At 40.8% G+C, this 27582-nt stretch overlaps 1 protein-coding gene across 1 annotated transcript; it reads right to left on the minus strand.

The window, feature by feature from the left end:
• Positions 1-476: 476 nt before the first annotated feature.
• Positions 477-26893, minus strand: LOC102784449 (inactive dipeptidyl peptidase 10). Its single transcript, XM_006794300.3, has 25 exons — positions 26244-26893; positions 20663-20777; positions 19235-19330; positions 18961-19055; positions 17356-17427; positions 13461-13513; positions 12780-12861; positions 12197-12317; positions 11942-12096; positions 11544-11641; positions 11268-11391; positions 8897-8938; positions 8710-8814; positions 8028-8119; positions 7135-7182; positions 4417-4535; positions 4277-4324; positions 3880-3978; positions 3536-3602; positions 3205-3399; positions 3051-3105; positions 2857-2956; positions 2689-2747; positions 1905-1977; positions 477-1806 (listed from the first exon to the last, which is right to left on the minus strand). Exons 1-25 carry the CDS (start codon positions 26493-26495, stop codon positions 1589-1591), a joined length of 2583 nt encoding a protein of 860 aa, XP_006794363.3. The 5' UTR covers positions 26496-26893; the 3' UTR covers positions 477-1588.
• Between the last annotated feature and the right edge of the window lie 689 nt (positions 26894-27582).

The raw sequence follows: 27582 nt of genomic DNA on the forward strand, positions 1-27582 counted from the left end.
ACTCCAGATCCACAAAAGCACTCCTTCTGACCTCCTCTATTCTTCTCTAGCAACAATGTGAGATCAACCATGTCATCTGTACTGTTCTTTCTCTGCATTAAGCCATACTGCTGCTCACTAATCGTCACCTCTCTTCTAAATCTAGCCTTCTCATGTCTTCATGGTGTAGCTCATCAGCTTTATCCCTCTGCAGTTAATACTTTACAATACACTACACTACCCATGTTCTTTAAACTCTATACCAGTAGCTATTCTCATTTCCTCCAGGATCCTCTCACTCCCTAACATTCTCTATTAGAAATACTCCACATGATACTAAACAATCTGGTTAAAAGGTCCACTGCCCTCTCTCCTAGTCTTCTTCCATACCCCCCACATGTGTGTAATCCGGAACAACCTGCTTTCCACTCTTCATCCCCTTCATCGCTGCCCTTACTTCCTCATTACTAGCAAAGAAAGCAAAATGTATTTTCACTGTAAAATGGGAAACTTTATTTTCAAGGAATTATGGGGAAAGGAATAGCTGGTTGTCTACAATCAATGGCATTCTTTTCATACCAACTGCATGCATGGTTGACAGACTGATGGTCAGGCCCAGCATCTGTGGACTGTAACATAATGGCTCAACAGTTTGTTTCAAGGAATAATTTAACTGTGCAATACACAATAAATGGTTAAAATGTATCAAAACAGAAATGTACTGCACTTCCAAATACAGTACACAGGCCTACAGTTGTTTTCATTCTTAAACTGGAGCATTTAGTATAAATACGCTCAGCCTCAAAGTCATTCATAATCACAAAATGCAAACAAAACTAGTGGATAAAGTCCACAAAATGTATTTGGCACACTAAAAATGATCCTTATCTTAGTTTATTTAAGCCGGGAACACACTACATAAAAAAAGAACTTGAAATAACTGATTTTACAGTGACACCTCAAATACTGTGCAGAGTATGCATAGCTCAGTGACCAGTGGTGACAGCTTGTGTTGTATCTTAACTTTTGTGATGCAGACATCTTGCATCACAGCTGTCCCAAATATTTGGTTTTGTAAGACTGGACTTGTTCAGATGGGGTGATCCAGCAGCTGATTTATTTTAAGCCTTTTAACGGCATTTAATGCAAATCACTAAACATGCAAGGCTGATTCATCTCTTACACCGAGTTTCCTTTAAAGTGCGTCGTGTATTCCCGGCTGTTGGCAGATTTTGCCTTTGCAGGCAAGATTTAAAATCAGCAAAACACCCAAAATGCAATGTAAACTAATCCACATCATGCAGCCATTACGACATGCATGTTTTAAAATCTTTGTAAACTCTCAGCAGAATCATTAGCTGTCTAGTAGTCCACATCTTCTAAAGTGAATTTTGTAAACAAATAGGGCCTCAAACATACATTAAAACAGCAGGAACTGTGCAACACATTATACAGTACATCAATGTTTCCAGAAGTTATAAGAGGTGATCTGATGCGGTTGGTCCCCACTCCTGTGCTCTTGCGCCTGATATCCGACTCAAGGTAATGCATTAGATGGCATACAATCCTTAGAGTGTCCCTTCAGAAGAAAAAAAGGGGAACGCTGGGCTCAGTCATCTTCCTCCTCCTCATCCTCTATGGGATCTAGGAGGGGCCTGTGCTTCAAGCAGGTCTGGAGGTAGTTCACCACTGTCCGCTGGAAGTGTTTGATGCTGCGGGGCTCTCTTAGGGCGTGGCCTTCATCTGGGTACAGCTGCAGAGAGTAGTTGGCCTCCACCTTTACCAGACGGCTCAGGAGCTCAGCGCTGTGCTGGAAGTGTACTCTTGCTTTGGATGAATACACACAAACCCACAAATAATGTAAGGAAAATTTACCCCCCAGAAATATAGCTGTCACATTTTTCATAAAATGAACATGATCTCACCGTCTGCAGTTCCATGCAGAATGAGGAAGTTCTCATCTTTCAGCTTGTTAACCTCCTCCAGCATGGAGGCAGTCTGAAAAGATTACAAAAGGGGATGAGATATTGGGTACACCTAAGCGAAATAATAGCAGTCTATCACACTGGCTCCGCAGTAAATCCCTCCTTGACAAAAAAGTTTCAATGTTTAGTATTGGTTTAACTCTCTACCTCTTGAAACTAGACTAGAAGTAACCCTTAAACGACCTAAGCTCTTTTCTGAACCGAACAATCAGTTTCTGGGTTTCTGGCAAAATTACTGTGTCTATATGAGAAGTAAGTGAGGGTGGTCTTGACGGCTATCTTTGAAAAAAAAAAAAACAGTAAAAACGAATCTAATGGTCATCAAATCATGTATTTATTGATACATATCATATACTGGAATGTCAAAACTCATAATTGAGGTTACTGGGGAGTTAAATGTCGTCTTAATAGGGTAAAAAGTTAAAGGGTGGTGATTCAACTTTGAAATCTTCCATGAGGCTGTGGTCTTTTGTTCAGGACAATTTTATCATCAATGTATTTATAATATTTCGCACCATTCATAAATCAGCGAGGGAACACAGTACAATTCAACAGCTCTGCAAACTAAAGTCTCCAAAATGACCATAAATTGTTATTAACAACTTGGTAAAATGGTTTAGTTATTAGTGATTAACTTGCAATCAACTTCAAGTTATCTCTTAACCTATCAAAACACACTGAGACACCTGAATGTCTCAGTTCTAGACTAACTTTAGAGTCTCACCAAGTAAGCATGTTCCTCCTTTGCAGGAAGTCCTAGGTACCTCTCCGAGAATGCAGCACCTTCAAACAGTAGAAAAACTTTTACTCTGATAAATTAACAGCCTCTGAGCTGTGACACAATTTTCGTAGCCCGGTTACATGAATAGTTAATGACAAGATCTCTGCTCACTGTAAAGCCTGAAGTCAGTTATTGGTGCCACAGCAGCTGAGCACTGGAAGAGCTTATCTGTTGCTGCCAACATCTTGAGAGTTAAATAACCACCAAATGCCTGTATTGAGAAAATGAAACGTGTTAACATCAATTATATCTGCGATGAGTTTCATCCAAAGGAAATAAATGTCTAAAATGAAAAGTGCCATAACCTTTCCATAGAGGGCCATCCGGCGATCGTCTATATAAGGCAGCTGCATTAACAACCTGCGGAAACAACATAAAAGACCTTTAGTTTTTCAATTACCAAGATTTATTTTTATATTTAATCTATAAATGCTTCTGTTTTAGCATAACTGGACTGACTCTATAATTGCCAGATAATCTTTGACTCTCATTGAGCCAAGTTTGCGTGGATCCACAGCAGTGGTCTTCTGTCCACGGCCAACCCCGCTCCTGCCATCCACCCGGGCCAAGGCCACGTTGTGCATGCTGGAGAAGACCTGAGGCCAGTCGAGGGCAAACTCCTCCGTTACGGACTGACTGCCAGGAATGCCATCTCTGAACAACAAGAGGAATAGGATCAGCAAGTGTGGCGAAATCTGTTAGTCTCGGACGAGCGATGAAAAGATTAGGGGTCACAGGTTGCGAAACAAATGGCAGCTGTCATTTATCAAGCTTGTTTAATGATACTTACACAATGATGAGGAGAGGGTGCAGGTTGGCCTCATACCCCTGAGGTAGAGATAGCTTCAGGTGCAGATCTACAGAAAGGAAACAGGCCTTGAAGAAACACATTTGTCTGCAGATATTTTTTTAGTTACTAATTACATCCCAACCAAAGCACATTTTTACTATAACTCACAACCAAATAAAACGAATTACTGCTTTGGTCAATACTTAACTACAGTTGTCCCTTCCAGGCTGAGATTCTTGTTCTGCCAGTGCTCCATTGTTTCTACTGATATTAACTGATTGCTTAAGAAGTATACTTCTTCAAACAGAGTTTAACAAATAAGTGCAGCGGTGTCTTTGCGGTACCATGGTTATCTGCTGAGAGTGTCCTGAACAGAGTCTCAGGGAGTCGTTTGTCCTCCAGAGCTTTAGACAGACGGCTGTTGTCTTCCAAGACGACATACCCTGTGGAGATTAAAAGACAAACAAAACACCCCCCCAATACTGTCTTAATGTTTTTCCCCCATCAAGACAGGCGCAGCATGCCACCTGGTTCCATATCCTCTTCACATAAATGGCTCTAACTGAGAGCCACAAGCAGAGGGCGGTGTTCACAAGCATGACACTAATGGATTTACATTTGGGCTCTGCTTGAATGTATTGCTCTCTGTAGGCTGTCTGGGGAAACTGCAGACAGCCGGTGTGTATGTGTATATGTGTGTATTACTTTACCATTACTGAGACAAGAAGATCTAACACTCACTGGAGGGTTCCTTTGTACTGTGAACTGTCACTTTAGGGATTCCCGGGCCTGTGGATTTTTCAAATTGACATTATAAAACCAACTGTCTGAGCAATGCAAGCCTGTATGTGTATAAATATGCGCGTGCGTGGGTGATTTACCCAAACAGTAGAGTGTAAAGTGGGTTTGATTGGGGCTGAAAACGGCTTTATAGAAACGGCATCCATCTATGAGGTTACAGGTAATGCACTGGCGCTGAAACACTCCATCTAAGTCCACGCTTTGAAAAAAAGAGAAGAGATTATTGATCACACTTCAAAAGAACAGGAAAGTCTAAAGCAGTTTGATTTGCTCCAGGAGTGGGACAAATGACTGGGGCAATATAAAGGAAAATGTCAATGTCAAGAGACAGACTGTTCACAGAGTTGACTTTTCAGAAACAAATGGGGTTCAATAAGGTTAGACGTAAAAGTCGTTATACAGATTGCTCTGTTAGGCGGTGTTGAGTCTCTAAATGTCTCTCCACCACAGTGCTTACAAATTTTAAACAGTATTAATCATAGACAAAGTTTAAGCAAGCCATCTTCCCTTCTCTATAATGGTGAAGCATTTCCCCAAGCCCGAAGGTATGTAAGCTCATAAAAAAGATATGAAAGCTAGGAGGCTGATGAGGGAACAGACAAGTGGTTTACCATAGGTGAGATCATTTGTCTTAAATGACTCTGGCCCAAGCAGCTACAGCTGATGCAAAAATGTGCAGCTACTCTTTCTTAGCTTTATTTGATAATTTTATAGAAACATTAATGACCCCCACATGATATCCTGCTAACATTCCCACTAAACATCGCACCACTTTCTTTGGTTTTAAGTAAAGTATCTTAACAGCTATTACCCGGATTGTGATAAAGTTGGCTTAGACATTTATGTTGCATTTGAGATAAATTAAAATTACTTTGGTCATCCTCTAATTTCTCATTTAGCAACATCCTGAGGCAAAAATAAAAAATTAAGTCTGTCACGGTTTATGGCCAAGTTCCCAGAACATTAATGACATTTCCACCAGCCTCAGCTGCACTTTCTGTTATCTTCTAATTGGCAAATGTTAGCAAATAAGAACAGCCTCACAGAGCTGCTAACAGAGCAGCAGACTATAGGTCTAATTATATGTTAGAACAAGTAATGTTAATAAGCTAAATATCTAATTACCCTGACTACTGTCACAATGTTGCACAAAATCTGCATCAGGTCAGTGTCTATGACAAGCAATTTTAACACTTAAGTGACACTCCTTTTTGTAGTTTCATTTTATGTATCAATAACTACATTTCTCCTAATGCAACGTTTAATCTTGAAGGTTTCACAATAACATGACTTGCTATAGCAATATAAAGTACTGTAAAGTAACTTTTATATTTTTGGCTGTATTTTCGACGTCCTGAATTAACATTCTGGACCAAGACATAGAAAAACAGGCCTTTGGTCAAGAGTCAGGTACTTCTTTTTAAGCACTCTAAGCACTAAAACAACAGAAATTGACCAGTATGCCCTCCAGCTGAAAGAGCAACAGCGATGAATAATAAGAAAAAAGTAAAACAAAGGTCTGATGGGAGTTAAAAGATCAGAGAGGTTAGGAGGTGCTAATTCATACAGTGATTTTACAAACAGGCAATAAAATTGTCAGGGCTCTGTGTGCGGGCAGGCGGAGAGGAGGATCCAAACGCAGGACTCAGACACTAACTTGAAACTCAAAAACCTCAGCTTTATTGCTGGTACGAAAACAAAACATGAAGTGAACACTGAATACGGAGAACAGAAACACACAGGCATAACCTGATGGTACGACGCGACACTGGGTTGAGGACAACACAGGGCTAATATACACAGGGTGGTAATCAGGGAATGGGTAACAGGAGGGAGACACAGCTGGGAGAGATCATGGCTAACAAGACAGGGGGAACTAAGCTGCACACACTAACATAAGACAAAGACTTTTACAATAAAACAGGAAACAAGAAACCACTAAACAAAGATGCAGACTCGACACTGAGAGACAGACTAGACACTGAACAGAAACTGCAATACACATGAGAACCCAAAACCTAAGAACTGATCCCTCGCCAAGAATAACAGAAACAGATCTATAATAATAATAATAATAATAATAATAATAATAATAAACAAAGCACCAGAACATCAGAAAACAATCCATAATGCAAAAATAAACCAAAATATAAGAAACTCAAAATGCTGGGTCAACACTGACCCAGAACCGTAACAAAAATCTTTACATCAATACTAAGATCACCTGTGAGGAAATGCAGAGAGGTGAATATAGTTAATACGTCTTAATTAAATATGCATTTTTTAGGTGACTGCAAAGACTAGCTGCCACGTACATAAAGAATTATACAGCCAGTGTGAAATGAATGAGGGAACCACCTTCTTAAAGTCAGAGAAGGAAATGAAGCTAAGAAAATGATTCTGACAACTGATAACTTTATTTTCATTAAATCAAAAGATTTTTTTTTGGGATTTTATGGTAGCCAAGGTCACCACAAGGCATGAGACAACAAACAATGTTAAAAGCAGGTTATTCAAAACAACCAGAAGTGAAGCTGCAAAATTTTAGTTGGTTTTGGAGTACATCTCTAATTAGTCGTTTTGCATCTTTGTAGTTGAGCTGAGAACTACTGTTTGTGTTTTTGGAGTGGTTTTTAATCTTTCATTCATCTTTCATTCATCTTCAAACATCACTTTAAACAGAGGCTCCGTATCAAGGTCTGCCAACCCTTTGGGTCCCTGGGCCTTTACCCCCATTCAAACCATTATATATCATAATCCATTACAAGCCATAATTACAATTTCAGATCAAACATTACCTGTAAAGGTGTCTGCTCTGTCTGGATTCCTCTGTGCTCAGGAAATAGCTGAGGAGGACAAAAACAAATCATAGTCATAGCACGTTACTCACAGTATAGTCCTAGCACTGCAGATAACATCTGAGAGCCCCTCCTTCATCCTAATTATTCCAGATATCAATAATTCATGACAAAAATCTATTTACAGCTATTTACATACTCCAGCATGTAATAAAAAATCTGCCATATTTATTTTCTAAGGCAGAATTAGAAATGATGATTTTTCTCACAGTAGAGTATTCCTCATGCTTACCAGCCACTGTATAAATGCAATCATATAATTGTACACTTGTGTCAAATGTAAGTAGAACACTGTAAGTCAGAACTACTTGTCTTCAGGCAGAAAGCAGCTACCTGGGGGCTTTGAGACTGAAAATAACTGCCTTTCTTTGCTTGTCTGCCATGCTCACACCTCAGTCAATCAGTTCATGTGGGGTTTCTGGCCCCAGCAGGATAAAGACAGATTTAAGCAATAATTTGCTCTGGTCCAGTCTAAGTAATCCTTTACGCTCTTCAGTTTCAATGCAATGCCTTCCAAAGTCAGAGTTAAAGCTGTTTCCTTTGGGGTATTTAACCGAGATCAATCCTACATGTTAAAATGGCTTTTTAGTTGTTTTTAATTACAATCACGTGTGTTTGGCCTGATAAAAGAGCCGAGCAGGCTCAGGATGTGTCAACTTCTGGGGAGCACCCAGAGGTTGACACATCTAGAACTTATTCTCAGCTCACAGAGCATAATTATGGCCAGTGTTCGACTCTACTATACCCGCTGTCACTTGTGTGTTCATGGTAAGAAGCACAGCACTGATAAAGCCTTATTCGCCCCAGCACCACACACTGTGGCTCACACATACATTTTTCCAGCCTTCTCGTCTAGGGCGCAGAGCACGGTGACGTCCCAGCTCCCTGATGTCAAGAAGCGAGGAGGGACAGAGGGGATGGCAGGCTGCGTTAGACAGAGACACAGAGATAAAGAAGTAGACACCTTCGCTGACTAAAAATAGGCAGAAGGATACAACAAGAATGCGCCAGAAGGTGACAACAAACACGAAGAAAGGGTCATGAAGTTCAGTCGAGGAAACTGACACAGAGTGAGGTGCAAAACTAAAGTTAAAGAGATATAGGAGAGAAACCTCAGAATATGAGCCCAAAAACTACAAAGGTGTTAACTTTGAAAAGATAATTTTCTCCTGCATAGTTTATGTTTCTTATAAAGCATCATTAAACATGTTTAATTACCCTGCTCAAGATGAATGAGCTGTAAAATGGAAATAAACTGCAAAGATAAAAACAGCGAAGGACCAAGAAAATATTAATCTGCAAAATCACTCCGGGGATAAAGACTCAATTGTTTGTATAATTAGGGGGGAAATAAATGCAATCAAATAGCTTTGCCTGTGAAAGAAATGGAGGAGACGGTAAGAAAAACACACTTTAGCTTCTATGCTGAAGAGATTAGCAATCACAGTGGGGGCGTATATGTGACGTCCCCCAAATGTTAACAACAGCTTATTTTAAAAACCTCCCAAAACTGACCTGGGCTGCAAGACCAGCAATGTGGCGAAACTCTCCACGAGCACCTTGTTTTGCTGGCAGAATGGTATAGAAAACAGAGCCGTCTGCTGAAAACAGTGGCACATCCTGCCACAGAAAAGCACACAGTCAAAAAAAAAGACAGAAGAAGAGGAGTGAACAGATTTCATAGGACAAAAGAACAACATACCTGTCGCTGGTTTTGCATTATGTCCATGGCCATCTTGTGTTTCTGTGAATTTTAATTTCAGATAAGGTAGAAAAACATTAATTATATGAGTTATAAAGTGCTTTATACTAATAAAAGTGAACTAAAGCAAATGAAAATAGAAATTGTTGTGGGTTAGGGTTCAGCTTTTATTCTTTAGACTTTTTAATTGAATAGAGTTACCCGAGGCTCTCAGTGTACAGATAGATAATAGTAGAGGAGAGGGCAGTAAACACTGAACAAATATGGATTACATTCTTTCAACTTTTCTCTAATGTTTACTGTTTTTTCTTTAGCCTTCAGGATTAGTCAATTCTGTTAATGTGTTTTTATTATTGGACTCCAGTACAGCGTGCTTTAGCGCAACCTCTGATAACACATCGTCTGACTGTCACACACAAGTCATTCTAGCTCCCTTTCCTCTTCCTTTAAGCCAGCTTTCTTTTGATTGCTTGCCCCTCACAAACACAGGGTCTGAACTGTATGGGCGGGGCTTTTGTGCTCACACAGAAAAAAAACTTCGAGAAACCAAGCATTTAGAGCACTCTAGTACGTCAGGATTTGGCTTCCAGGGCTATGCAAAAGTCTTGAGCCACCCCTCAATTCCTCATATTTTTCTGGGAAAATGGGAAATCGATGCAGCAATTTACTGAAACATGCAAACATAAATAGAAATACAGTATATATGTCAAAAACATAATTTGTTCTGGTATTGAATGGTGGATCAAAATCTGTACTTTTCTGTGTTCATAATTCAGTTTCGATAAGATCTCCAACACCCCTGGCTGAAGTGCAGCCCAAAACCATGACAGAGCCTTCACTGTGTTTTATAGCTGCAGACAGTCACTGTTTGATCTCTCACATGACCCCTTCTATACATACTGATGACAATACAAACCAAACATTTTGAATTTGTCTTCATCAGTCCACAACATGTTCTCACTCCCAAAGCTTAACATTTTACGCTAGGTGACAAATCGTCAATATATTACCCTCCTATTCACCCAACACTCCCTGGATTACGAGACTGGAAAAATGAGGAAACATGAGAACCGCTTGGAATGAATCTACACATTTACGTTTGTTTTACTTAAATGGCTTTGGAAAACACTATCTAATATCGTTAAAGTGCTGTTTAAGGTTAGGGATAAGGTTATGGTTAGGGTCAGGGATAAGGTTAGGGTAAGGGCTGGAATACATGGCTGGAAAGTATATTATTGCGGGAGTGTCATTCTACTGGATTACATCCATAACTCGGCGCGTAGTCTAAGAACGCGGATGGTCACCTTTCACATTCCTCAGGAACGCCACGGGACGTGACAAATCATCATTATATTACACCTTGGGAGTGAGTCCCATTTCTTCTATAACTATCAGACTGTAGTGATGATGATTTGAAGCAAAATTTTAAAAATCGAATCCACTGGTTGTAACTTGACAAACCTCAGACTTTTTCTCTTTTTCTGTTTCCTTTCCTTAAGAAAAACTCTTGGCAGCCACCCTTCCACTGAGACCATTTCTGATGAAGCTTCAGTGAACAGTAGATGGATGAACTGAAGGGCCAGATGGATCTCTTAAGTCCTGTGTCAGCAGTTTGCTGGATTTTTTCCCACAATTTCCTAAGTACATGACTTTCTGTTCATCTTCTGTAGATGAGAAATGAGAACAAATTGTTCTTCTCGGGACAGGCTGCTAGTAGGAAAGTCCCCAGAGATACAAGTAAATTTGTTTATTTGCTAAGTTGTCTGCTATGTGTAGACACAGCAGTGGTTCATCCCTTGAATTAGATGCCACTTTTATGCTCGAATGATTCATCGTTCTGTGTTACTTGCCTTAACAAACAAACAGACATCCTTCTGAAAACGGTCAGGTACAATGATCGAACGGAAAATGAGGGAAAAAGCCGCCAATGTCCAAAGAAAAACTTTAAAAGACATTACTTTGAAAACCTGGAGAACTGTTGCTCAAGATCTCTTCAAAAAGTTACAAGCGAGTCTGGCGCCTTGGAAGCAAAATGAGGCCTCGCTTAACATTTTTTCACAGTACTGTATATATGACAAGAAGGAAATATTAAAATAAGTCCCCTTTAATATAATATTTTGGAATATTGAAGTGAGATCTGTGAGGATTTATAGAAGAGCAGCAGGGCTAAAATACTGCAGTACATCACTGAAAATTCTTCTCATGCAGCAAATGACCTTAAATATTAATCCAGTCAGTGGAGATTTGAGAGCTTAAGGAAATCAATCTTAACTCCCAACACTGTGTAAATGAAGCAAAAATTCTATTACAGCTGTATATTGCAGCAGAAGGTGCTCAGATTACTAATGTGGAGCAAGTGATGACCGCTCACCTCTGAGCATGCCCCTGTGGTAGCCTCGCAAACACAGAGCACAGATTGGTTCTGTGCACGATTCAGCCAACGAACTGCGAGCCGGGTGCTGCTGATCCAAGTCACCATGGATATGTAGTTGTCTCTGATACATGAAGAAAGTATTAGAAAGTGGTGCAAAGAAATTGAAAGAAAAAGAAAAGCAAGCAAGAAAACTTTGGACACGTGTAGTCATTTCAGGTGTGCTTTGAATCCTTTAAGGCTTATTCTGTTTCAACATTTACAAAGGTGTACTACCTGGCTCTGAGGGAGTCCGGAGGCATCATTTCCAGAGTGTGAGCTGGACCATACAGATTCACCACAAACAGACTGACTGATGGGATACTTGAGCCAGCCTGTGAAGACATCCACGTGAAGGAAAAAAACCCAGATCAAATAAACTTATAAAATATGAAGTGGATGCTCTTTATAAAAGCAAATCTTTTTAGTCATGCTAAGAGCAAGAGACCAACTGCACTACTTGTCAGTCCGCTATTTTGGTTCAGGCTGAGGCACAGCTGCTTCAGAAAGACCCCTTTGTTTTTCCCTTTATAGTTTATTTTATAGTTTTGCAAACTCAACTTCAAATGATGAAACAGTGGCATTTTTCTAAACTGCCTACACTTGGTGACTGCAAAGTGCTTAGCTGTTTTCACCTTGGGGTAAGGGAAGAGCACATTGGAGGGGTAGAGACCACCTAAGAAATGAGGTATTTCCATCACAGGTGTAACAGAGTTGTTGATGCTGAGGTATGCAAGGCGGGCACCATCCACAGACCACCAGTGGGCGGCATATTGTAGCAGCACCTCCTCTGTTTTGGAAGAAAGAACTATTGTAATATCAAAGTAAAAGTATGAATCTGCTTTTCATGACTGCTGCCGTGGAGAGTCAGCAGGTGAACTACATTTTACCTTCATAAGTCCAGTCAGAGAGGCCGTTCACCACGTATTGCTCCTGGTCAGTGGATGTAAGACGCAGGGGTTCGCTGGTCACACTCGGTTTGTAGTAGATATCTCCGTCAAACACAAAGGCCTGGCATGAGCAGTACAGACAGAAAGCACCGCCAATCCATTATCAAAGACAGCAAGGTTGCAGACTTCATTGCTGGCTCCATGATTCGAGAAGCGGACACCCTCCAAGAATGAATGAATCATTGGCTAGCACACACACGGGTGGGAGCCAATACATCTTCACTTGCCAGTTAATAAGCTGCAGATGAGCACTGACATAGCAGCAAAAGCCAATTACATTGCAGGTCAGGTAGATGAATTATATATGTATTATGAGCACAAAACCCCATTACAGTGCGACAGCCACTTCAGGTGGAGTTCACTGTATAAGATATTGTACCTTTGACGTTATGATGAATAAAATTATGTCAAATGGAGGATGCATTCGGCATTATTATGGATTTTAAAGGGTGATAAACACTTCCATCCTACTGACAGTTTTAATTGATGCAGATGACAACACATGAGTAAGGCCATCACTTACCAGCTGGTTCCCCTGAGGTCCCCAGGAAGCGTATTGTAGTGCTGCCTTCTGCCCCTCTGGAGGGCTGAGTTCAAGCAGATCCCTGAAACACACACAAAAACTCAAACATAAGCCCTCCATTAGGGAACACTCTCCTCTTTGAAGCCATCCAAGGTCCATCCAAGCCCTGCCCTTGAGGGAGCTACTGCACTGTGAGAACAAAGGGGCAAGATGCAGAGAGGGAAAATGAAACAGAGAACGGGGCTGATTCATGCAAGAGTGCAACATTTCCTTTTCTATATTTCTAGCCACAATTTTTTTTTTATTTCCTTAGGACAGGCAAACATTTTTCTCCAAGGCATACTCGGGCAATATTGCAGGTCCTCCAGAAATCCTTTTCAGAATAACTCCTTAGAATTTCAAAGGATCACCCACAGCTACCAAAGAGTTTTTTTTCCCAGAGATAATGCTGAATATGATTCTCAGGCAGTGAAATCTGAAGTACAATACAAACCTTATAGAGCCTGGAAAGAACACTGACAAATGAATGGACGTCTGAAAGAAACATGAAATACTGATTCAAATGAAACACGCTTTGGGGAAAGTTTTTTTTTTTTTTTTTTTCCAATCTGCAGGTCCGCTTGCATTGGTAACGCTCATGCCCAGTGCAGCCCATGCATTAGCAGTGATGATTCCACCTACCCATTAGCCACACTGTAGATAGCATAGGAGGCAGTGAAGGACTGAGAGAACACCTGAAAAAGGTAGAGGATATCATGCACAAAGGTGTGCCGCACATAGATGAAAACACATACTTTAGTGCTCACACATGCACCTGTGCATGTACAATTAAGGTTAAATGCAAATGAGACAAATATTATGACAAAAAAAATTTACAGTTAAGCATAAGCAACAAGGAGCTGTGTTTGCAACGTCTAAGTGCTTCTGAAATCACTGCAAAGACTGAGTCGAGTGGCTTATTACTTAGCAAAAAGGAGCAGCATAATTTTATTCCAAAATTACAAAGGTAAAGGTTTAGTGAGCCTATAAATATTTCACTGATAATAGTTATATTTAATATTATTCTTTCACCTAACCTAGAATGGAAGTGGAAAATTGCTTCGTGCTGTAAGTATTTGCATATGCAATCATTTTTAGTAGATGGTATTTTAACACTCCCCTACTTTTTATTGAGCCAATCACATCTTTACGTCTTAGTGATATGGACTTAATTTGCAGGAGTCATTAAACTACTGGCAGCAATTTCATCCATATTACATCATAACTGAGATCTCAAGTGAATAAGAGAAAGTTGGACCTTCAAGACTGAGCAAAAGAGACAACACCAAAGACATGGCATGTGAAAGAAAAGACAGACATTCCCATTAAACAGCATCGTTAAAGTTAATATCCTTCACACTGAGCTCTATAGTGGCTGGCAGCTGTGTCGCAAACCTTAGAAAAGCATCAGAAGCTCTGAATAATTAAATGAACACATGTGTGAACGAATTTGTGCGTGTAAGTGTGTCTCTTAACCGCAACTGATCAAAGCAATAGCTAATGAATTCAAGGCAAAATATTGATTTGCACACCTCTTTTTTAAGCAAAGAATTGGAAGCAGCATTTGCCCACTGGCCACTAAGGGCCCCAGCCACCTGGAAAACCAATCCCTAAAGAAATTAAATGTCACATCCTCTATACAACACACTTAGTAGTGAAATTGGATTTTTTCCCCCCTTCTTCAGTGCTGTCTGTTGTTAGAAAATGCATGAATGGAGTGACACAGCGCTAAAGCTGCAGGGATAAAGGAGTGGAAATAAATTTTAAGGCTATCTAAATGAAATCGAAATCTGATTGTAGCATAACGGCTGCGCATGAGGGGCTATGCATTAGGTGGAGCAGAAAAAGAGCTGTTCACAACACAAAACAGGAGCAAGAAAAGGAAGAGGATAACATGAAGTGGTGGACACAAAAGGGAAGGTGAGGGAAGAAGACAGAAGAAGCGACAGGACGTTAAAGGGGGGTACCAGTCTTCGAGACCAAAGGGGGCAGCACTGCCGTCAGCACCATACTAAATCAGCTATTTGTGATTTTTTTAGAAACCAAAAGATTCTGCTTGTGATTTAACGTCACTGGCAGATTCTGTGTTATTGTGTGTTTGTGTGATAAATAGAAAGAGAGAGTGAGAGCATCTGTCATAAAGAGGCAGAGTGAATTCTAATGTGGCAGTAACATATCATAAATCCTCCAGACCGCGCTGCCTGTCAGCCTCCCTTTTACTACCCACCCCCTCCATGCTGCCAAATAGGGGGGTATGGGCACAACACATGATTACATTCTCAGAAGATATTGCTGGATAATGTGACAAAGACTGCGTATAGAGATTACAGCACCCTTTGCAGGAGCACAGTTATTAGAAGCTTTTGTACAACGTAAAACTCACAATGCGGAGATAATAGCATCCTTCCTTCTCAACATTGTTCCTGCCTCACATGCATTACTTAGCAGCCCCACAATGCGCTGCCTTTGATACAAGCACCCATCAGGGTTTGCTGCAGAGTGCAGATCCAACTCCCTTTGCTTTTTATTTGTCCCGAAACTACACTGTCTTGGCAGGCACCGGTTCATTTGCCTCCGCTCATCAATCCTGGTAACCTCCACCGCCGCTGAACTATTTCAACATCACTCATTTGAAAATATGTACGTCCTCGCTTTTTGCTTTTCTGCTCTCACTCACACAGAAAAGAAACTCTTAAGGCAAACCTCTTTAATTCAAATAAGCTTTAAGAAAAGATATTTTCCTGCTTTCTCTTGTTCCTATGTGTGGCAAAATTCCCTAACTGACTTATGCACATACTCTCTTATCAAAATCCATTTATTTTCACTCACGGGGCACAACTCTCCCCTAAAGCCTCTAGAGGTAGTACAAAATCCAAAGAAGCCTTTTAACTTTACACATAGCCTGCACACACATTTCTCTCTCTACTACCGCTCTCTCCTTCTAGTATGGACATTTTTGGGTATTCTTTCTGACTAATTTCAACTGGGCATTGTATCTAAGGTCAAGCGATGCATATCCCATTTGCAAACTCCTCCATCGTTACTGCCTTTCCCCACTGCTTTCTGTGTTTTTTCCTCTCATTCTCTACCACTCTCTGCTCTTCTGAACGGCAAAGCCGCTGCCTGGCGCAAACTGCTTCAGTCAGCACAAATCCCCCCAGAGATAGACAGAAAAAAGTGAGTGAGAGTGAGGAAGATGAAGCAGGAGAAAGAAGGAGGCAGCCACAGAAAAGAGGAGCATGGAGGAGGAATAGCCCCTGCGCACACTGACAATATGCCAGCCATGCTAACACAGAAACTCATTTCTAAATAAACAAACGATTCCAGGTGCCATGCCCATTGTCTCTGATTTCTTCGAGTATGCGCACACTCTGAGCATACAGATTAGACAGGACATTTCCTGCTGATATCAAAGGAAGTATGCTAATGACATAGAGTACGATCAACCAAAGCAACCCACAATCTGGGCACGGATCTGAGCTCTTTCTCTATAGAAATGTGTGAAAGCTGATTGAATCCCCACTAACCGCTCAATAATTTAGTTAGAATGGATGCACTGTGTTTGTGATGATGCTGTAACACAGCAACAGGCTCATTCGTTCCCCCCACACAGAGAAAATATGATACGCAGTGATTAGAGCAAAAGCAGGTCTCTAAAGGAAACCCAGAGAAATGGAAAAGCCTGTGAGGTTGAATAAAGAGGAGACCGAGAAAGCATAAAAATCTGTTTCAAGATTGTTAATAAAAACGTAGGGAAATGTGCTGAGAGCCTTCATTTCCTCCTAATTCTGTTTTCTTGCCTCATCGATTACTTGCACATTACACAACTTGCCTTCCCTTTGAAGAAAGATTCACCTATTTATTAACCATGAGGGCATTTACAGAGCGAGGTGGCTGGTGGGGGGTGGAAACACCGAGCTACGCGGTGTTAAAAGTAAAGTGAGCAAAAGATCTGTGGTTTGTCCACCCCAGCGCTGATCTGAAACCACCTGCAATCGAGATTCTCGTCAGATTCTCATTAAAATCCCCCCTCCCCGAACAGGCAGAGGTGATTTCATTACTGCAGCTCCAACTTCACCTCTTCATCTCCTTGATCTCCCCTTCCCCCATTTGCACTTGTGTGCTAAACTCTTCACTGCAATCACATTCAACGCTTTCCTCAACTCCCTGCGCGTCGTGCCATCAGCCAGTTTAAATATTCAGCCCCTCATATGTTAACCCAGTCATCGAGCAAGTGGTGTTATGGAGCTGAAGATTGCTGCAGTTGCATAAATGAGCTCACTCACACGCTCTTTTCTCCTCACACTCCTTCTGTTCTTGCTCTTCTCCTCGTTTTTTCATCGGGGCTCTGATCAGGATGCATGTCGCAATTGTTTTGCTTGTCACTAGTGGCCTGTCAGACATATGGTGGTCTGTGAGTCATAACAGCTTGTCTTTGATACTAGTGGATAATTCATGACCCTGGATAATTTCTGGATAAGATTGATGATTCTTTCTGGGGGAATCTGAGCCCACTTGTCATTCAAAGGCAACTTACCGGTCGAATGTTATATGCCAAGAGGACAAACCTCTTGTCTGCAGACACTTGGAACTGAGTAGTGGTCAGGTCCTACAGAAAAAAAGAGACAACAACGCTTTATTAGAAAATCTTCTTTTTCATTCCAAAATGTTTTAGAATATTTAGTATGATAATTCCACTTTTAACTGCCCTCTATCATTTCAAATAAAGCCTGTGACTGTTGTTCTCTGATGTCGAGTCCTTCCTCAAGAATCATGTCTGTCTTGTACTTTCTATAGCTGCTTTACTGGAAACATTACCTGCCCATTATTATGATGCCGATGATGCATTTATAATTTTGTGAATTCTGCACATCTTGCAAATGTCACATAAAGTCACAGAGGAAAGAATATGATGTAAATAACGTGGAAATAATGTGTATTTCCAAGTGACATTGAATAAACTGAGCCACACACGCACATTAAACGTAATAACTGTCATGTACCCTGTAATTTTTGTTTCCTCTGTTGTGTACGGGGTCTCCAGCCTTTCATGTATCCAGAACAAAGCCAAAGACCATCAAATATAAATTACTGCCGACAGAACATCAGTCTTCTTTTCACTATTGTGGTGTTCACTAAAGCAAAGATTTCTTCAGTCCTTTTATTCAGTGTGTAACAAGACATACACAGAAAACTCACAAATTACCAAAACTACTGTTTGTTCTTCAGTGCTATAAAAAAGCTACATAGCTTCAAACATCAGTCTGCTGTTCTCCTTCACATTTCGACAGTTTTAATGTTTTATATTCTAGTTTAAACCAAGTAGCTGTGGGATGATTATAGTTTAAAATTCTCGAGGACATTTTCTAGCTAAAACTCCATGTCACACTAATTCCTTCTTCAGATTACTGACTTTCTTCATAATTCATGACTTAATTAAAAATCCCTCTTACAAGCCAGTTTTGTGTCATGAGAACATGTGCCGTGTGTTTAAGGCTTGTGGTGATCTAGCTTTTGCTTCCCATGTTTTTGCTTTCATTAAAATCTTCATTCACTCGTTCTTCATTGTCTCTTATACAGGTACGAAAGTCTTGGAAATAAAGTTTTACTGATTTAATGTGAATTTTTTATCTTAAGGATAGACACTATATTTAGGTGGATCTGTCTCAGCGATTCATTTATTTAAGGAAATCCTGTATACTTCTTCATACCAAAAAAAAAATTTTTTTTCTGGAATTGGAAACAGCAGCAAAGATGAAAAAACGCTCTATCCCAAAACCGAGGAGTGACTTCTCAACCTGACAACACAGCCCTGCTTTAAGCTCCTCGGCAATGACCCACATAAGTCTGTCAGTGTCGTGCAGAGGCGGCGTTCAAAATGATGCCCCTGCTTGGGAAATTCTCTTTGAAGGCTCGTATTGCGGGCTCACAGAGCAGCCAGATTGGGGGGGGGAAATTAGACGATGCTGTCACTCTTCCAAATCTTTTTTTGTCTGAAGTGTGGGATGTGGAGCAGTGGGAAATACAGCATACTCCTCTTAATCTGTCTATTTGGGCATCAGTGTGCCCAGGTCTCTGTGGATATGATCAATTGTGTATACTGAAATCTATTCTCTAAAGGTTTAGTGTTCCTGTTACTCACCAGGGAGCTGTTGTCCAGCAGAGTTGTGGTTAAGTTGCTGGTGAGGCTGAACGACAGGACATGTCCCTCTCTGGTGCGAAGAGCAACTTCGTTTTCTAAAAAAGGTCGGGTTCACAGAAGAAGGTCTTGTGCTATTAGAATGAAAGAACAGAACCAGTGGCTGCTGCTGCAAACCAGTGGCTCGGTCGTAGGTGACCTCATTAAAGAGGCGTCAGACTGTTATGAGGACTTTATCAATGAAGAGTGATCTGTGAGTGAGAATATGGATCCTTACCATTCAGCCATGCCACACAGGGGTTATGAATCTTAAACTCTTCACTCTCGAGGTCCTCCATCGTGAGATGGGAGCGAAGTAACAAGTGAGACTCGTCTTTAAAAGCAAAGAGACGGCGATAACTAGCACATCGAAAACTCTCCTTTGTTTACAGAAATGCAAAGTCTGAGGCTTTTCGCAACTTGGCCTACATTCCTGCTTCATCTTGGATTCATATTTTGCATTCTCAAAGTTACTGTTATTATTTTGCAACACTCAGTGGAATATTTTCTATAATGTAAGGATGGGGTGGGGGGGGAATACCACTGAGAGATTGCCTAAAATTATCAGTAGTAAAACAGACATCTCAGTTCTTTAAAGGGACTCAGTATGGCATCAAGCACAGTACAGCTACAGGAGCATTGGTGCATTTAATATTTGTACGTGTCATTACCATATTATGAGCACAGGGCAGATGTCTCATTACCCCATAAGTCTCAGTTATGGAGCCATGTTGCTATTTAAATTTAATAATAATTCTCCTCTCTTGAAGAAGAACATTAAGAGTTTCATGAGACTCCAGAGCTGTCCACGCAGAACTGTCAGTAGCCTAAAGAAACCACCTCACTCAGTCATTGAATTCAGTATCTGAGTGTGTGAACTAATCTATTATTAACCGTCACAAAGTCGGACTTTTAAATCATAGCACGGTGCTTTAAGGGATATTTTAGCATTTGAGTCAACTCATTTTATGATTTCCCATTAAACATTTTCCACGTTATTAAATACCTACCACTACTAAAATGCAATTTACAACAACGCCCTTTTCCTTTTTTTGGACTCCTTGGATCTGAATTTATATTCACTGAGCAGCCTTGGGGGAACCGCTAACCTGGCCCGACAATAACAACCTACCAGCAGCTCTAATTAACAGAATATATCCTGTTTGCTTAATCTTTACTGAATCTAAAATGTGAACCCAAGAAGTCACTTTTGCAGGTTTTTATGATCTATCTAGTGTGGCTGTATAGCTTCCTGAATTCGTCCTTGGTTGCCTGGCAACTGCTCAGGGCCAAGAAATTGTCACCTAGATTAAAATCCCATAAACGGTTGTATTTAAACTGTGTTTTTTTTGTCAGGATTAAACAAACAGGAGAGACAGCGTTAATTAGTGAGCTTTAGAGGTGCTGGTAGGAGGATGCTGTTACTTCTGGAAAGAAGGGAGCTGGTTCCCTCTGTTTCCAGTCTTTATGCAACTAAGCTAAGCTGCCTGGCTGCTGGCCTCATATATTCCCTGCCCTACTATAGACTTATGAGGAGTGTATGCAATCAGCATTGCATCAGAGGTTCTTCAGTGCTCCTTAAAACATCTCCTCTCTGCTATGATACTTTTACTTTCCCCAACATCTTTCCAACTATTTTAACCATTTTCTTTGTCCACATTCTTACCAGGTGTGAGGAGGATGACGGAGAGAATGACCAGAGACATAACAGCCAGGATCACCACCATGGCGATCCCTATGCCCTTCCAGTTCCTCGGAGGACCATCTGTACTGCCCAGGTCCTTATGTTGAAGAGTACACAAACACACAAACACTGTGATGAATGCGAGAACAGCTGAGGAGGAGGAGGACATTAGTGCTGCTTCATTTCCACAGTCACAGAAATTTCTCCCCGACAGGCTCAGGGGGCTAAGACCAGCCTTCAGCATCGTAGGGCTCTCACTGAATTACACCAATTTTCCATATGAGAACAGCACAAAATTGCTGCATATGAGAGATATGTCTTTAATTGCGGCACCAATTTTAGCCAGGCCATATAAAATTTTTCATCTCTGCTTCATTTCACCTGTTACATGACTGATGGGCCATGTGGTACGGCTAAAACAGAGGGGGATGAGTTAAAGAGTTGTTGAGAAATGTGTTGTTCTTGTGTGCATTTACCAAAAAAAAAAGAAGCTATCTCATACTTCACCTCCAAAGAGCTGCTTTGTGTGTCGGGATTTAAACAACAGCACTGGATGAAGTTGTTAAAAAGTAAAAAGGAAGCAATAAAAGGAAGAAGAAGATAATATGATGAGCAACAAACAACAAGCAATTACCAAGAGAAAAAACATTTCAAACTTTAGATTCTAGTCCTCGCGTACCCTCCGAATGCAATCAGGGGAAACTGATAGAATGAGCCTGCATCAGTATCAGTCACAATTAAACACAATTGTGTGTCATTCCCAGGCTGTGCCCTGCTCCCCTCATAATGAGTTGCTGGCACTGCTGGAGCCACGCGCCTGCTGGAGTGTGAAAGTTCAGTCACAAAGCAGCCATAAAACTCAGGCTTCAATATTTCTGTTCACCCTTTGACTTGGCCCTCAAAACCTTGCTGGTCCTGATCACTTTCCACCAGGCCGTCAAGAGGAGGGCAGCGGAAGAAGGCCATATGGGGTGCACTGGTCAACAGATTGCTGCTCTTCCGTGCTCCCTGCATGACACCAGATGCCCCAGTTCTGTGCCATACTATCCTTGACATCAGCCTTTAATATCTTAGCACTTTCTCTCCCCCACACATGTGCCCTTACCTCTCTTCACAGTCTGATTTAAAGCCCCCGATACTTTGTCTATTAAAGTGCTGAAAACTGACAATGTACTTACATAGCTGGAGTTAAAATGTCTGGAAAAACTCATTTCCATGTGTGTTTCTTTATGGGTCCAACTGCATCAAAAGGTTAGTTCTGAGACACATTTTTTACCACTTTCTAAAACATTACATGTTTTTACACTCAGGGCCTGCCAGCATAAAACTCCTGCCAAGGTCTCATCTTTAATAGATCTGCTTGGCTGCAGTATCGTAACATGTTCAAAATGAAAACCAGTTACACCTGCAGGGCCAACTTGTAAGCAATGTTTGAACTTTCTGTGCAGGCCAGAGCTAGAAGATTGATGTCGAAGGCTGTGTATCTCCTGGCTGGTCTAACACTGCTTTATCACATTCTCCTGCCCTCTTGGTTAACAATTGCTCCCCAGTCTGTTTCTGTTAGATAAAAAAACCTATAGTATGTGAAGACTTTGGTAGAGTACAGTTACTGAATCATATTGCACAGTTAGCACTTTTGGCTAAAAGTTTTAAAAACTGCTATAAAAACAATTGAAGGTCCATAACAAAACAGTGGATATGCTGTAAAATGCAGTCATTATTAAGCATAAAATAAAACTGCATTGTTATTTCAGTCAAAACAGGCATTTTCAACTAAAGCCTTCACTTAACTGATACTACTACACTTTGTTTTCATTTGCACGTCCTTTCTCTCTTTATATGAGCAATATGAGACCTGGAACATCTGCCTAATGAGATGCACGGCTCTTATTATTCTCCTGAGCACAGACATTAAGCTATACTTCCAATTAAGGTCGCGCTGTTGTTAAGGCAGACAGGGAGAATCCCAGATTTCAGTATATAAGAAGTTTTGTCACGCTTGTAAATGAGGTACAGAGCAGACAGACTGAGCAGAATCCCCAGAGTGAACATTGGCGAAGCTGCTAGTGCCTACTGGCTGCTGGTCACAAAGCATGTGGGAACCTAATGCAGCACAAACTGCTGTCACAGTCGAACAGATGACAAGCTGTATGACAGACCAGGTTTATCTCAGTCAGCACCCTGACGGACAAGCAAAAATATCTCCATGTGGGTTTTCTGCTGAGCCAAACCACAACTGAATCACACAAAGACAGTCTTTTTATTCAGCCTGCGTGATCCCACACGAGCTGGAGTGGAATCCGGGATGTGGTGTCAGTCAAACACCAGAGGGTGCAAGATTGCAAATCAAAGGCAATACCTCTGTGGATAACTCATCCTGAAGGCATCCCCGTGAGAGGATTTTTGGCGAACCACGCAGAACTGAATTAGAACGAGAGAGAGGTCTTACATTTGCCAGCAGAGCCACAGGCTTTTCATTCAGCCAAATCATAGAATCAATAACGTGTACAAGGTCCAAGGGGAAACAATTAACAGTGGGAATACAGCCACTGAGAAAACTTTTAGACAGACACTCTTCGTTAAACACTGTTTCCTGCAATATATGACAGCTCCTAGTGGAAGAACCTCACAAAAACTAAGCCTGTTTTGTGCCTTCTACCATTTTGACTTAGAAATTACACTAAATAGAAGCAACTGTTTATTTAACTGCACACAAACAGACTCAAACAAACTGGCCCCCTTTCCTCAATGAAGTGCACACAAAATCAGACAATCTGAACTGTATTGATCGAGTTTGCACACTACAAAAGCAAGTCACGCCAAACACAATTACTCAGTCTGCATAGCCATGCACCACAACTGGGTTGCGCAGAATCCAGGCGGCGCTCAGAATTCATAAATTAGGCTCAGGAGACCTCCTTAACTCCATCTTCTGTGTCTTTGAGGCATCCAACAATAAATCACATGCAGGGGAATGAGGAAACCAATGCAGGCTGTTCAGGGATTCTGCTTGTAGATTTGCATACCTCCGGGCACCCACCCTACTCCACCTCATCCCTTAATACTGGCCAGTAATGTTTATTGCACACAAAACATCGGAGAAGGCATCAACGAAATAACTACAAACATATAAAAGGGAGAGATGTATTGGCAGTCACATACAGCCCTCGATATAAACAAAAGCTTCCTGATTTTAATGATTCACAATAACAGGTTGCAAGGGACATCTGCAGATAACCCACATATGCATCATCTTGTCAATATTTCCCCTTCCCTTCATTAAAAATGAAGGTTATCATTAGAGCAGACTGCTAACTTTAGCATAGTTTGAATAAATGGTAACCAAACTGCTGTAGTAATGAGATCAATACTGATCCGTATCTAACGCTGTCTTTCATGAACTTCAGTGCTCCCACTCACTGCACCAGAATTATGATTTTTAGTTTCTTATCCCCCCCCCCCCCCCCCCCCCCAAAAAAAAAAAAACAGTAGGTGGTAGGACACCATATGGAACTAACAGGGCAGTTCTTTTTGCCCTCGAGGCTATTACCAGACAATGCAGCAAAAGCCTTAGTGAAATGAAAGGCTGCTTTAGCCTCTACTGCTGCAAGGCTGCCCTATCTTCTTTTCATGCTCCCCATCACACGCACGAAAATTACTGTACAAAAGGTTGCTGTACAAGGGAGCTTTTCCTCAGCGTGTCCAGCCACTCAAAGTGGCCAAGCTCCTGCCTTAGGAAATAAGCAGCATCAGTAAAAACACATGTGGGAGAGCTACGGGTGAGATACAGAGTTACAGTACAAATAAAAAAAAAACGAACATGCCATTTTTAGCAAGCTCTAAAGGGATACCAGCAAATGATATACACGTAATAGGTTCAGTGTAAGCGCTTACAGTGTCATGCTGGCACTTAACCAGCGTTAAGGATAAAAAATATTGCTGTCACTGCTAGTTGCATTCCTTAATGGCAGGGATTTACTGAACCACAAATGAAGCGCTGTGTTTTTTTGACACAAATATGCTTTATTTTGTTGATGATTGTCACATTAAGTGGAATCCACAATCCACTTTGTGCATTCTCTATCTAATATTTTGACACACCAACACACGACACAAGTCATTTTCACTTTTTTCTTTTCTGGTCCAAAGGCCAAGAGACAGATGGTGCCTTGTCAGACTGTAGATTGCAGTCTTGTAATACTAGGCTTTATAGTGTCGATAGTATTTGAACTTCGCTGACTTGAGACAGGTTAGAGTCTATAACCCAGTGAAGCAGCAACAAACCCTCTTATTGAAAATGAACAAATATTATTGTCTCATTAATTGCTTTGCATATTGATTGGAGACTGCACTGAGATGCTGTGTCACTTGCAGCTAATGGAATATTTATAAGCCTCACAGCCGTTTGTGGCCCTCTGAAAGAGACAAAAGTGCAGAAGGATTATAATAAAAGATTCTTTTAGACTATGATTTCATTAATACTTCCTCTCATCAGCCTGTAAGTAAAAGACTTAAATATAAGTGTGTCACTTAATGCCAGACATCTCCGTGATCTGTATCACAAATAGGCTATTTACTAATTAGATATAATAAAACTACTCAATCTAGTCTCTTGAACACTTTCACCTTCCGGGTAGCCCTGTTCTAATGACCACTTGATTGAAACCCTTTCCCAAGAAGAGTGACAGTTTGACCTGCTCATTATTTGACTTGCCAAGATTTGAAAATGGACTCTGCTGAAGAGCAGCCAATAAAAATTCCTGAATAATTCAAGATTTATTTTTTAATTTAAGGGTTAAATTCAGAGTTTACAAATGATGCCACCTAACGTACGTGTATTTTCAATTTTACATTAAACCATTTATAATGCAACCACACTTACACACCATCGGTGAATGAAAGGCAGAAATTAATCTTGGACATCACAACCTGTGCAATAACATTTCATGTAAATGCATATCAGTGAGCTCACAAGTTGTTTAGAGGCAAAACTGTCTACTCATGAAAATACATGAATGTTACATTTGAATAGGGAATCTGTATAGAATCAGAATTACAGATATTATGGAGTATGTGCCATAACTAGCAAGGGTTTAAAGTGTAAAAAGAAGATATTGGCTCATAATCTTTGCTCATTGACAACACATCTATGCAGCAGAGGGCTGATCAATCATACAGCGCAGCCTGCCTCTTTATCACTGTGCAGGTCCACGCTGGAGGGGACAGTCTCTTAGAACAAATTCTCACGTCTGACTGTTGGAGGAATGGGCATTGTTTCTGGTGCAGATATTTTGCTGAAAAAGTCTGCATGGGACAGAAAGACAATGTAGGAGTGACAACGACCGGACGTTAGCCCAGCCTGCACCGCAGTGCACAGAGTCAAGCCTGTCCAGGTGATGGATATTAACGAAGAAAAGTGTGAACGGGCGAAAAGGCAAAAACACCAATTCCTCACTGCACATCACAAAACACCCCCTTCTCTCACACACATACACGTGCTCTGAATCTAAAAAGGAAAAAAAAGAAAAAAGTGCGGACAAAACAAAAGAAAATGCACACATACCAGATCCGTGGTCATATTTTGTTGAGTTGTTGCAATCATTGTTATCCGCTGCAAGCTCTGCTCTGCCTCTGTAGCCTCAAAACTCGCCGAGCTGCTGCACTGTTGTCTTGCGGAGCCTTTTCTGTATCCTCTGCTTCTTGCAAGTTTGTCCTCGGTGGGCTGGTGGTCCCCCTCCCCACACTCAACCAACCCACTCCCTCTAAACGTCTCTCTCCGCCTCAGTTTCTCTCTGGTTGGGTGCCTTTTGTTCATTCACTCATCTGTTTTTAGGCTATTAATCATGATAAAATATTGTTGGGCATGTAAATACAACCGTAGTCGACTCCAGATGTTCAGCTTTTCCAGCCCCCCTTTAAAATGCGTAATTATAAAACAAGAAAACATGTTGGAGGTGATATAAACCAGATTAACGTAAAAGCACTGGCAAAGGTTAGTGCCATAATTTAATACCGTGACTATTGCCTCTATAAGTAAATTAAAGCGCAGTGAACACCTATTTTAATATAAGGAGTACCACAATAGGCAAGGACCTTTATATAGACACATTTAGCCCATCTGTCATGACTTGACTAGCTCATACACAATTATGAATATAATATGGCCAGAGAAGAATAATATTGCTTTAAAAGTATGATTGGAAAAGTTAAGGATGTGTGTTTTAGGGGGTCGGTGTCAAATACTTTACCACGCAACGTCCTTCTGAAGTTTGTGTTAACAGAACACATTTAATATGGAAAAAGTGAAACTATTTGCACTCCTGTCGAATAGAAAAATACCCATATTATAAGGTGAAGATAGTTATTTGTATAGGTTTATTTAAAAAAATTCAATAATAAATTATGCATAAAAATTAATAAACACAGTCTAAGTGAAAGCCCTTTGGGACGTTATGATCTAAAAACATTAAAATTAAACAATTAAAATTCTTAGCTGCCCTGCTGTGATCCTGGTTGTGCAGAAGGGTTCATCCTGTTAAAAGGGAGTTGTTGTTTTTTTTTCTTTAAAGTGCTTGCACATATTGGGCTGCCTGATTTGGGGGATTTTTTTCAGAAAGCGATAGGGTCTTTACTTTACGGTATAAAGCGCCATGAGGCGACTGTTGTCGCGAACTGGTGCTATATTAAAAACAAAACAAAACTTGAATTGAATTATGACCTATGTTGGACACAAACAGGTTAAGGATGGGAATTTTAGTTTTTGGTGTATCCGTGGCCCTGCAGATTCTGGCCATATTACTTGCTAGCATGAGCAGTATATGTTTTATAGAGTGTCTGTGTTTTGACAGCCGCAGCATAACGGCATTAACAGTCCAAACTCGGAAGTCGTTATTTTTCCACTT

Source organism: Neolamprologus brichardi, chromosome 20 (genome assembly GCF_056152115.1).
Source record: "Neolamprologus brichardi isolate AB-2024 chromosome 20, ASM5615211v1, whole genome shotgun sequence".
NCBI lineage: Eukaryota > Metazoa > Chordata > Actinopteri > Cichliformes > Cichlidae > Neolamprologus > Neolamprologus brichardi.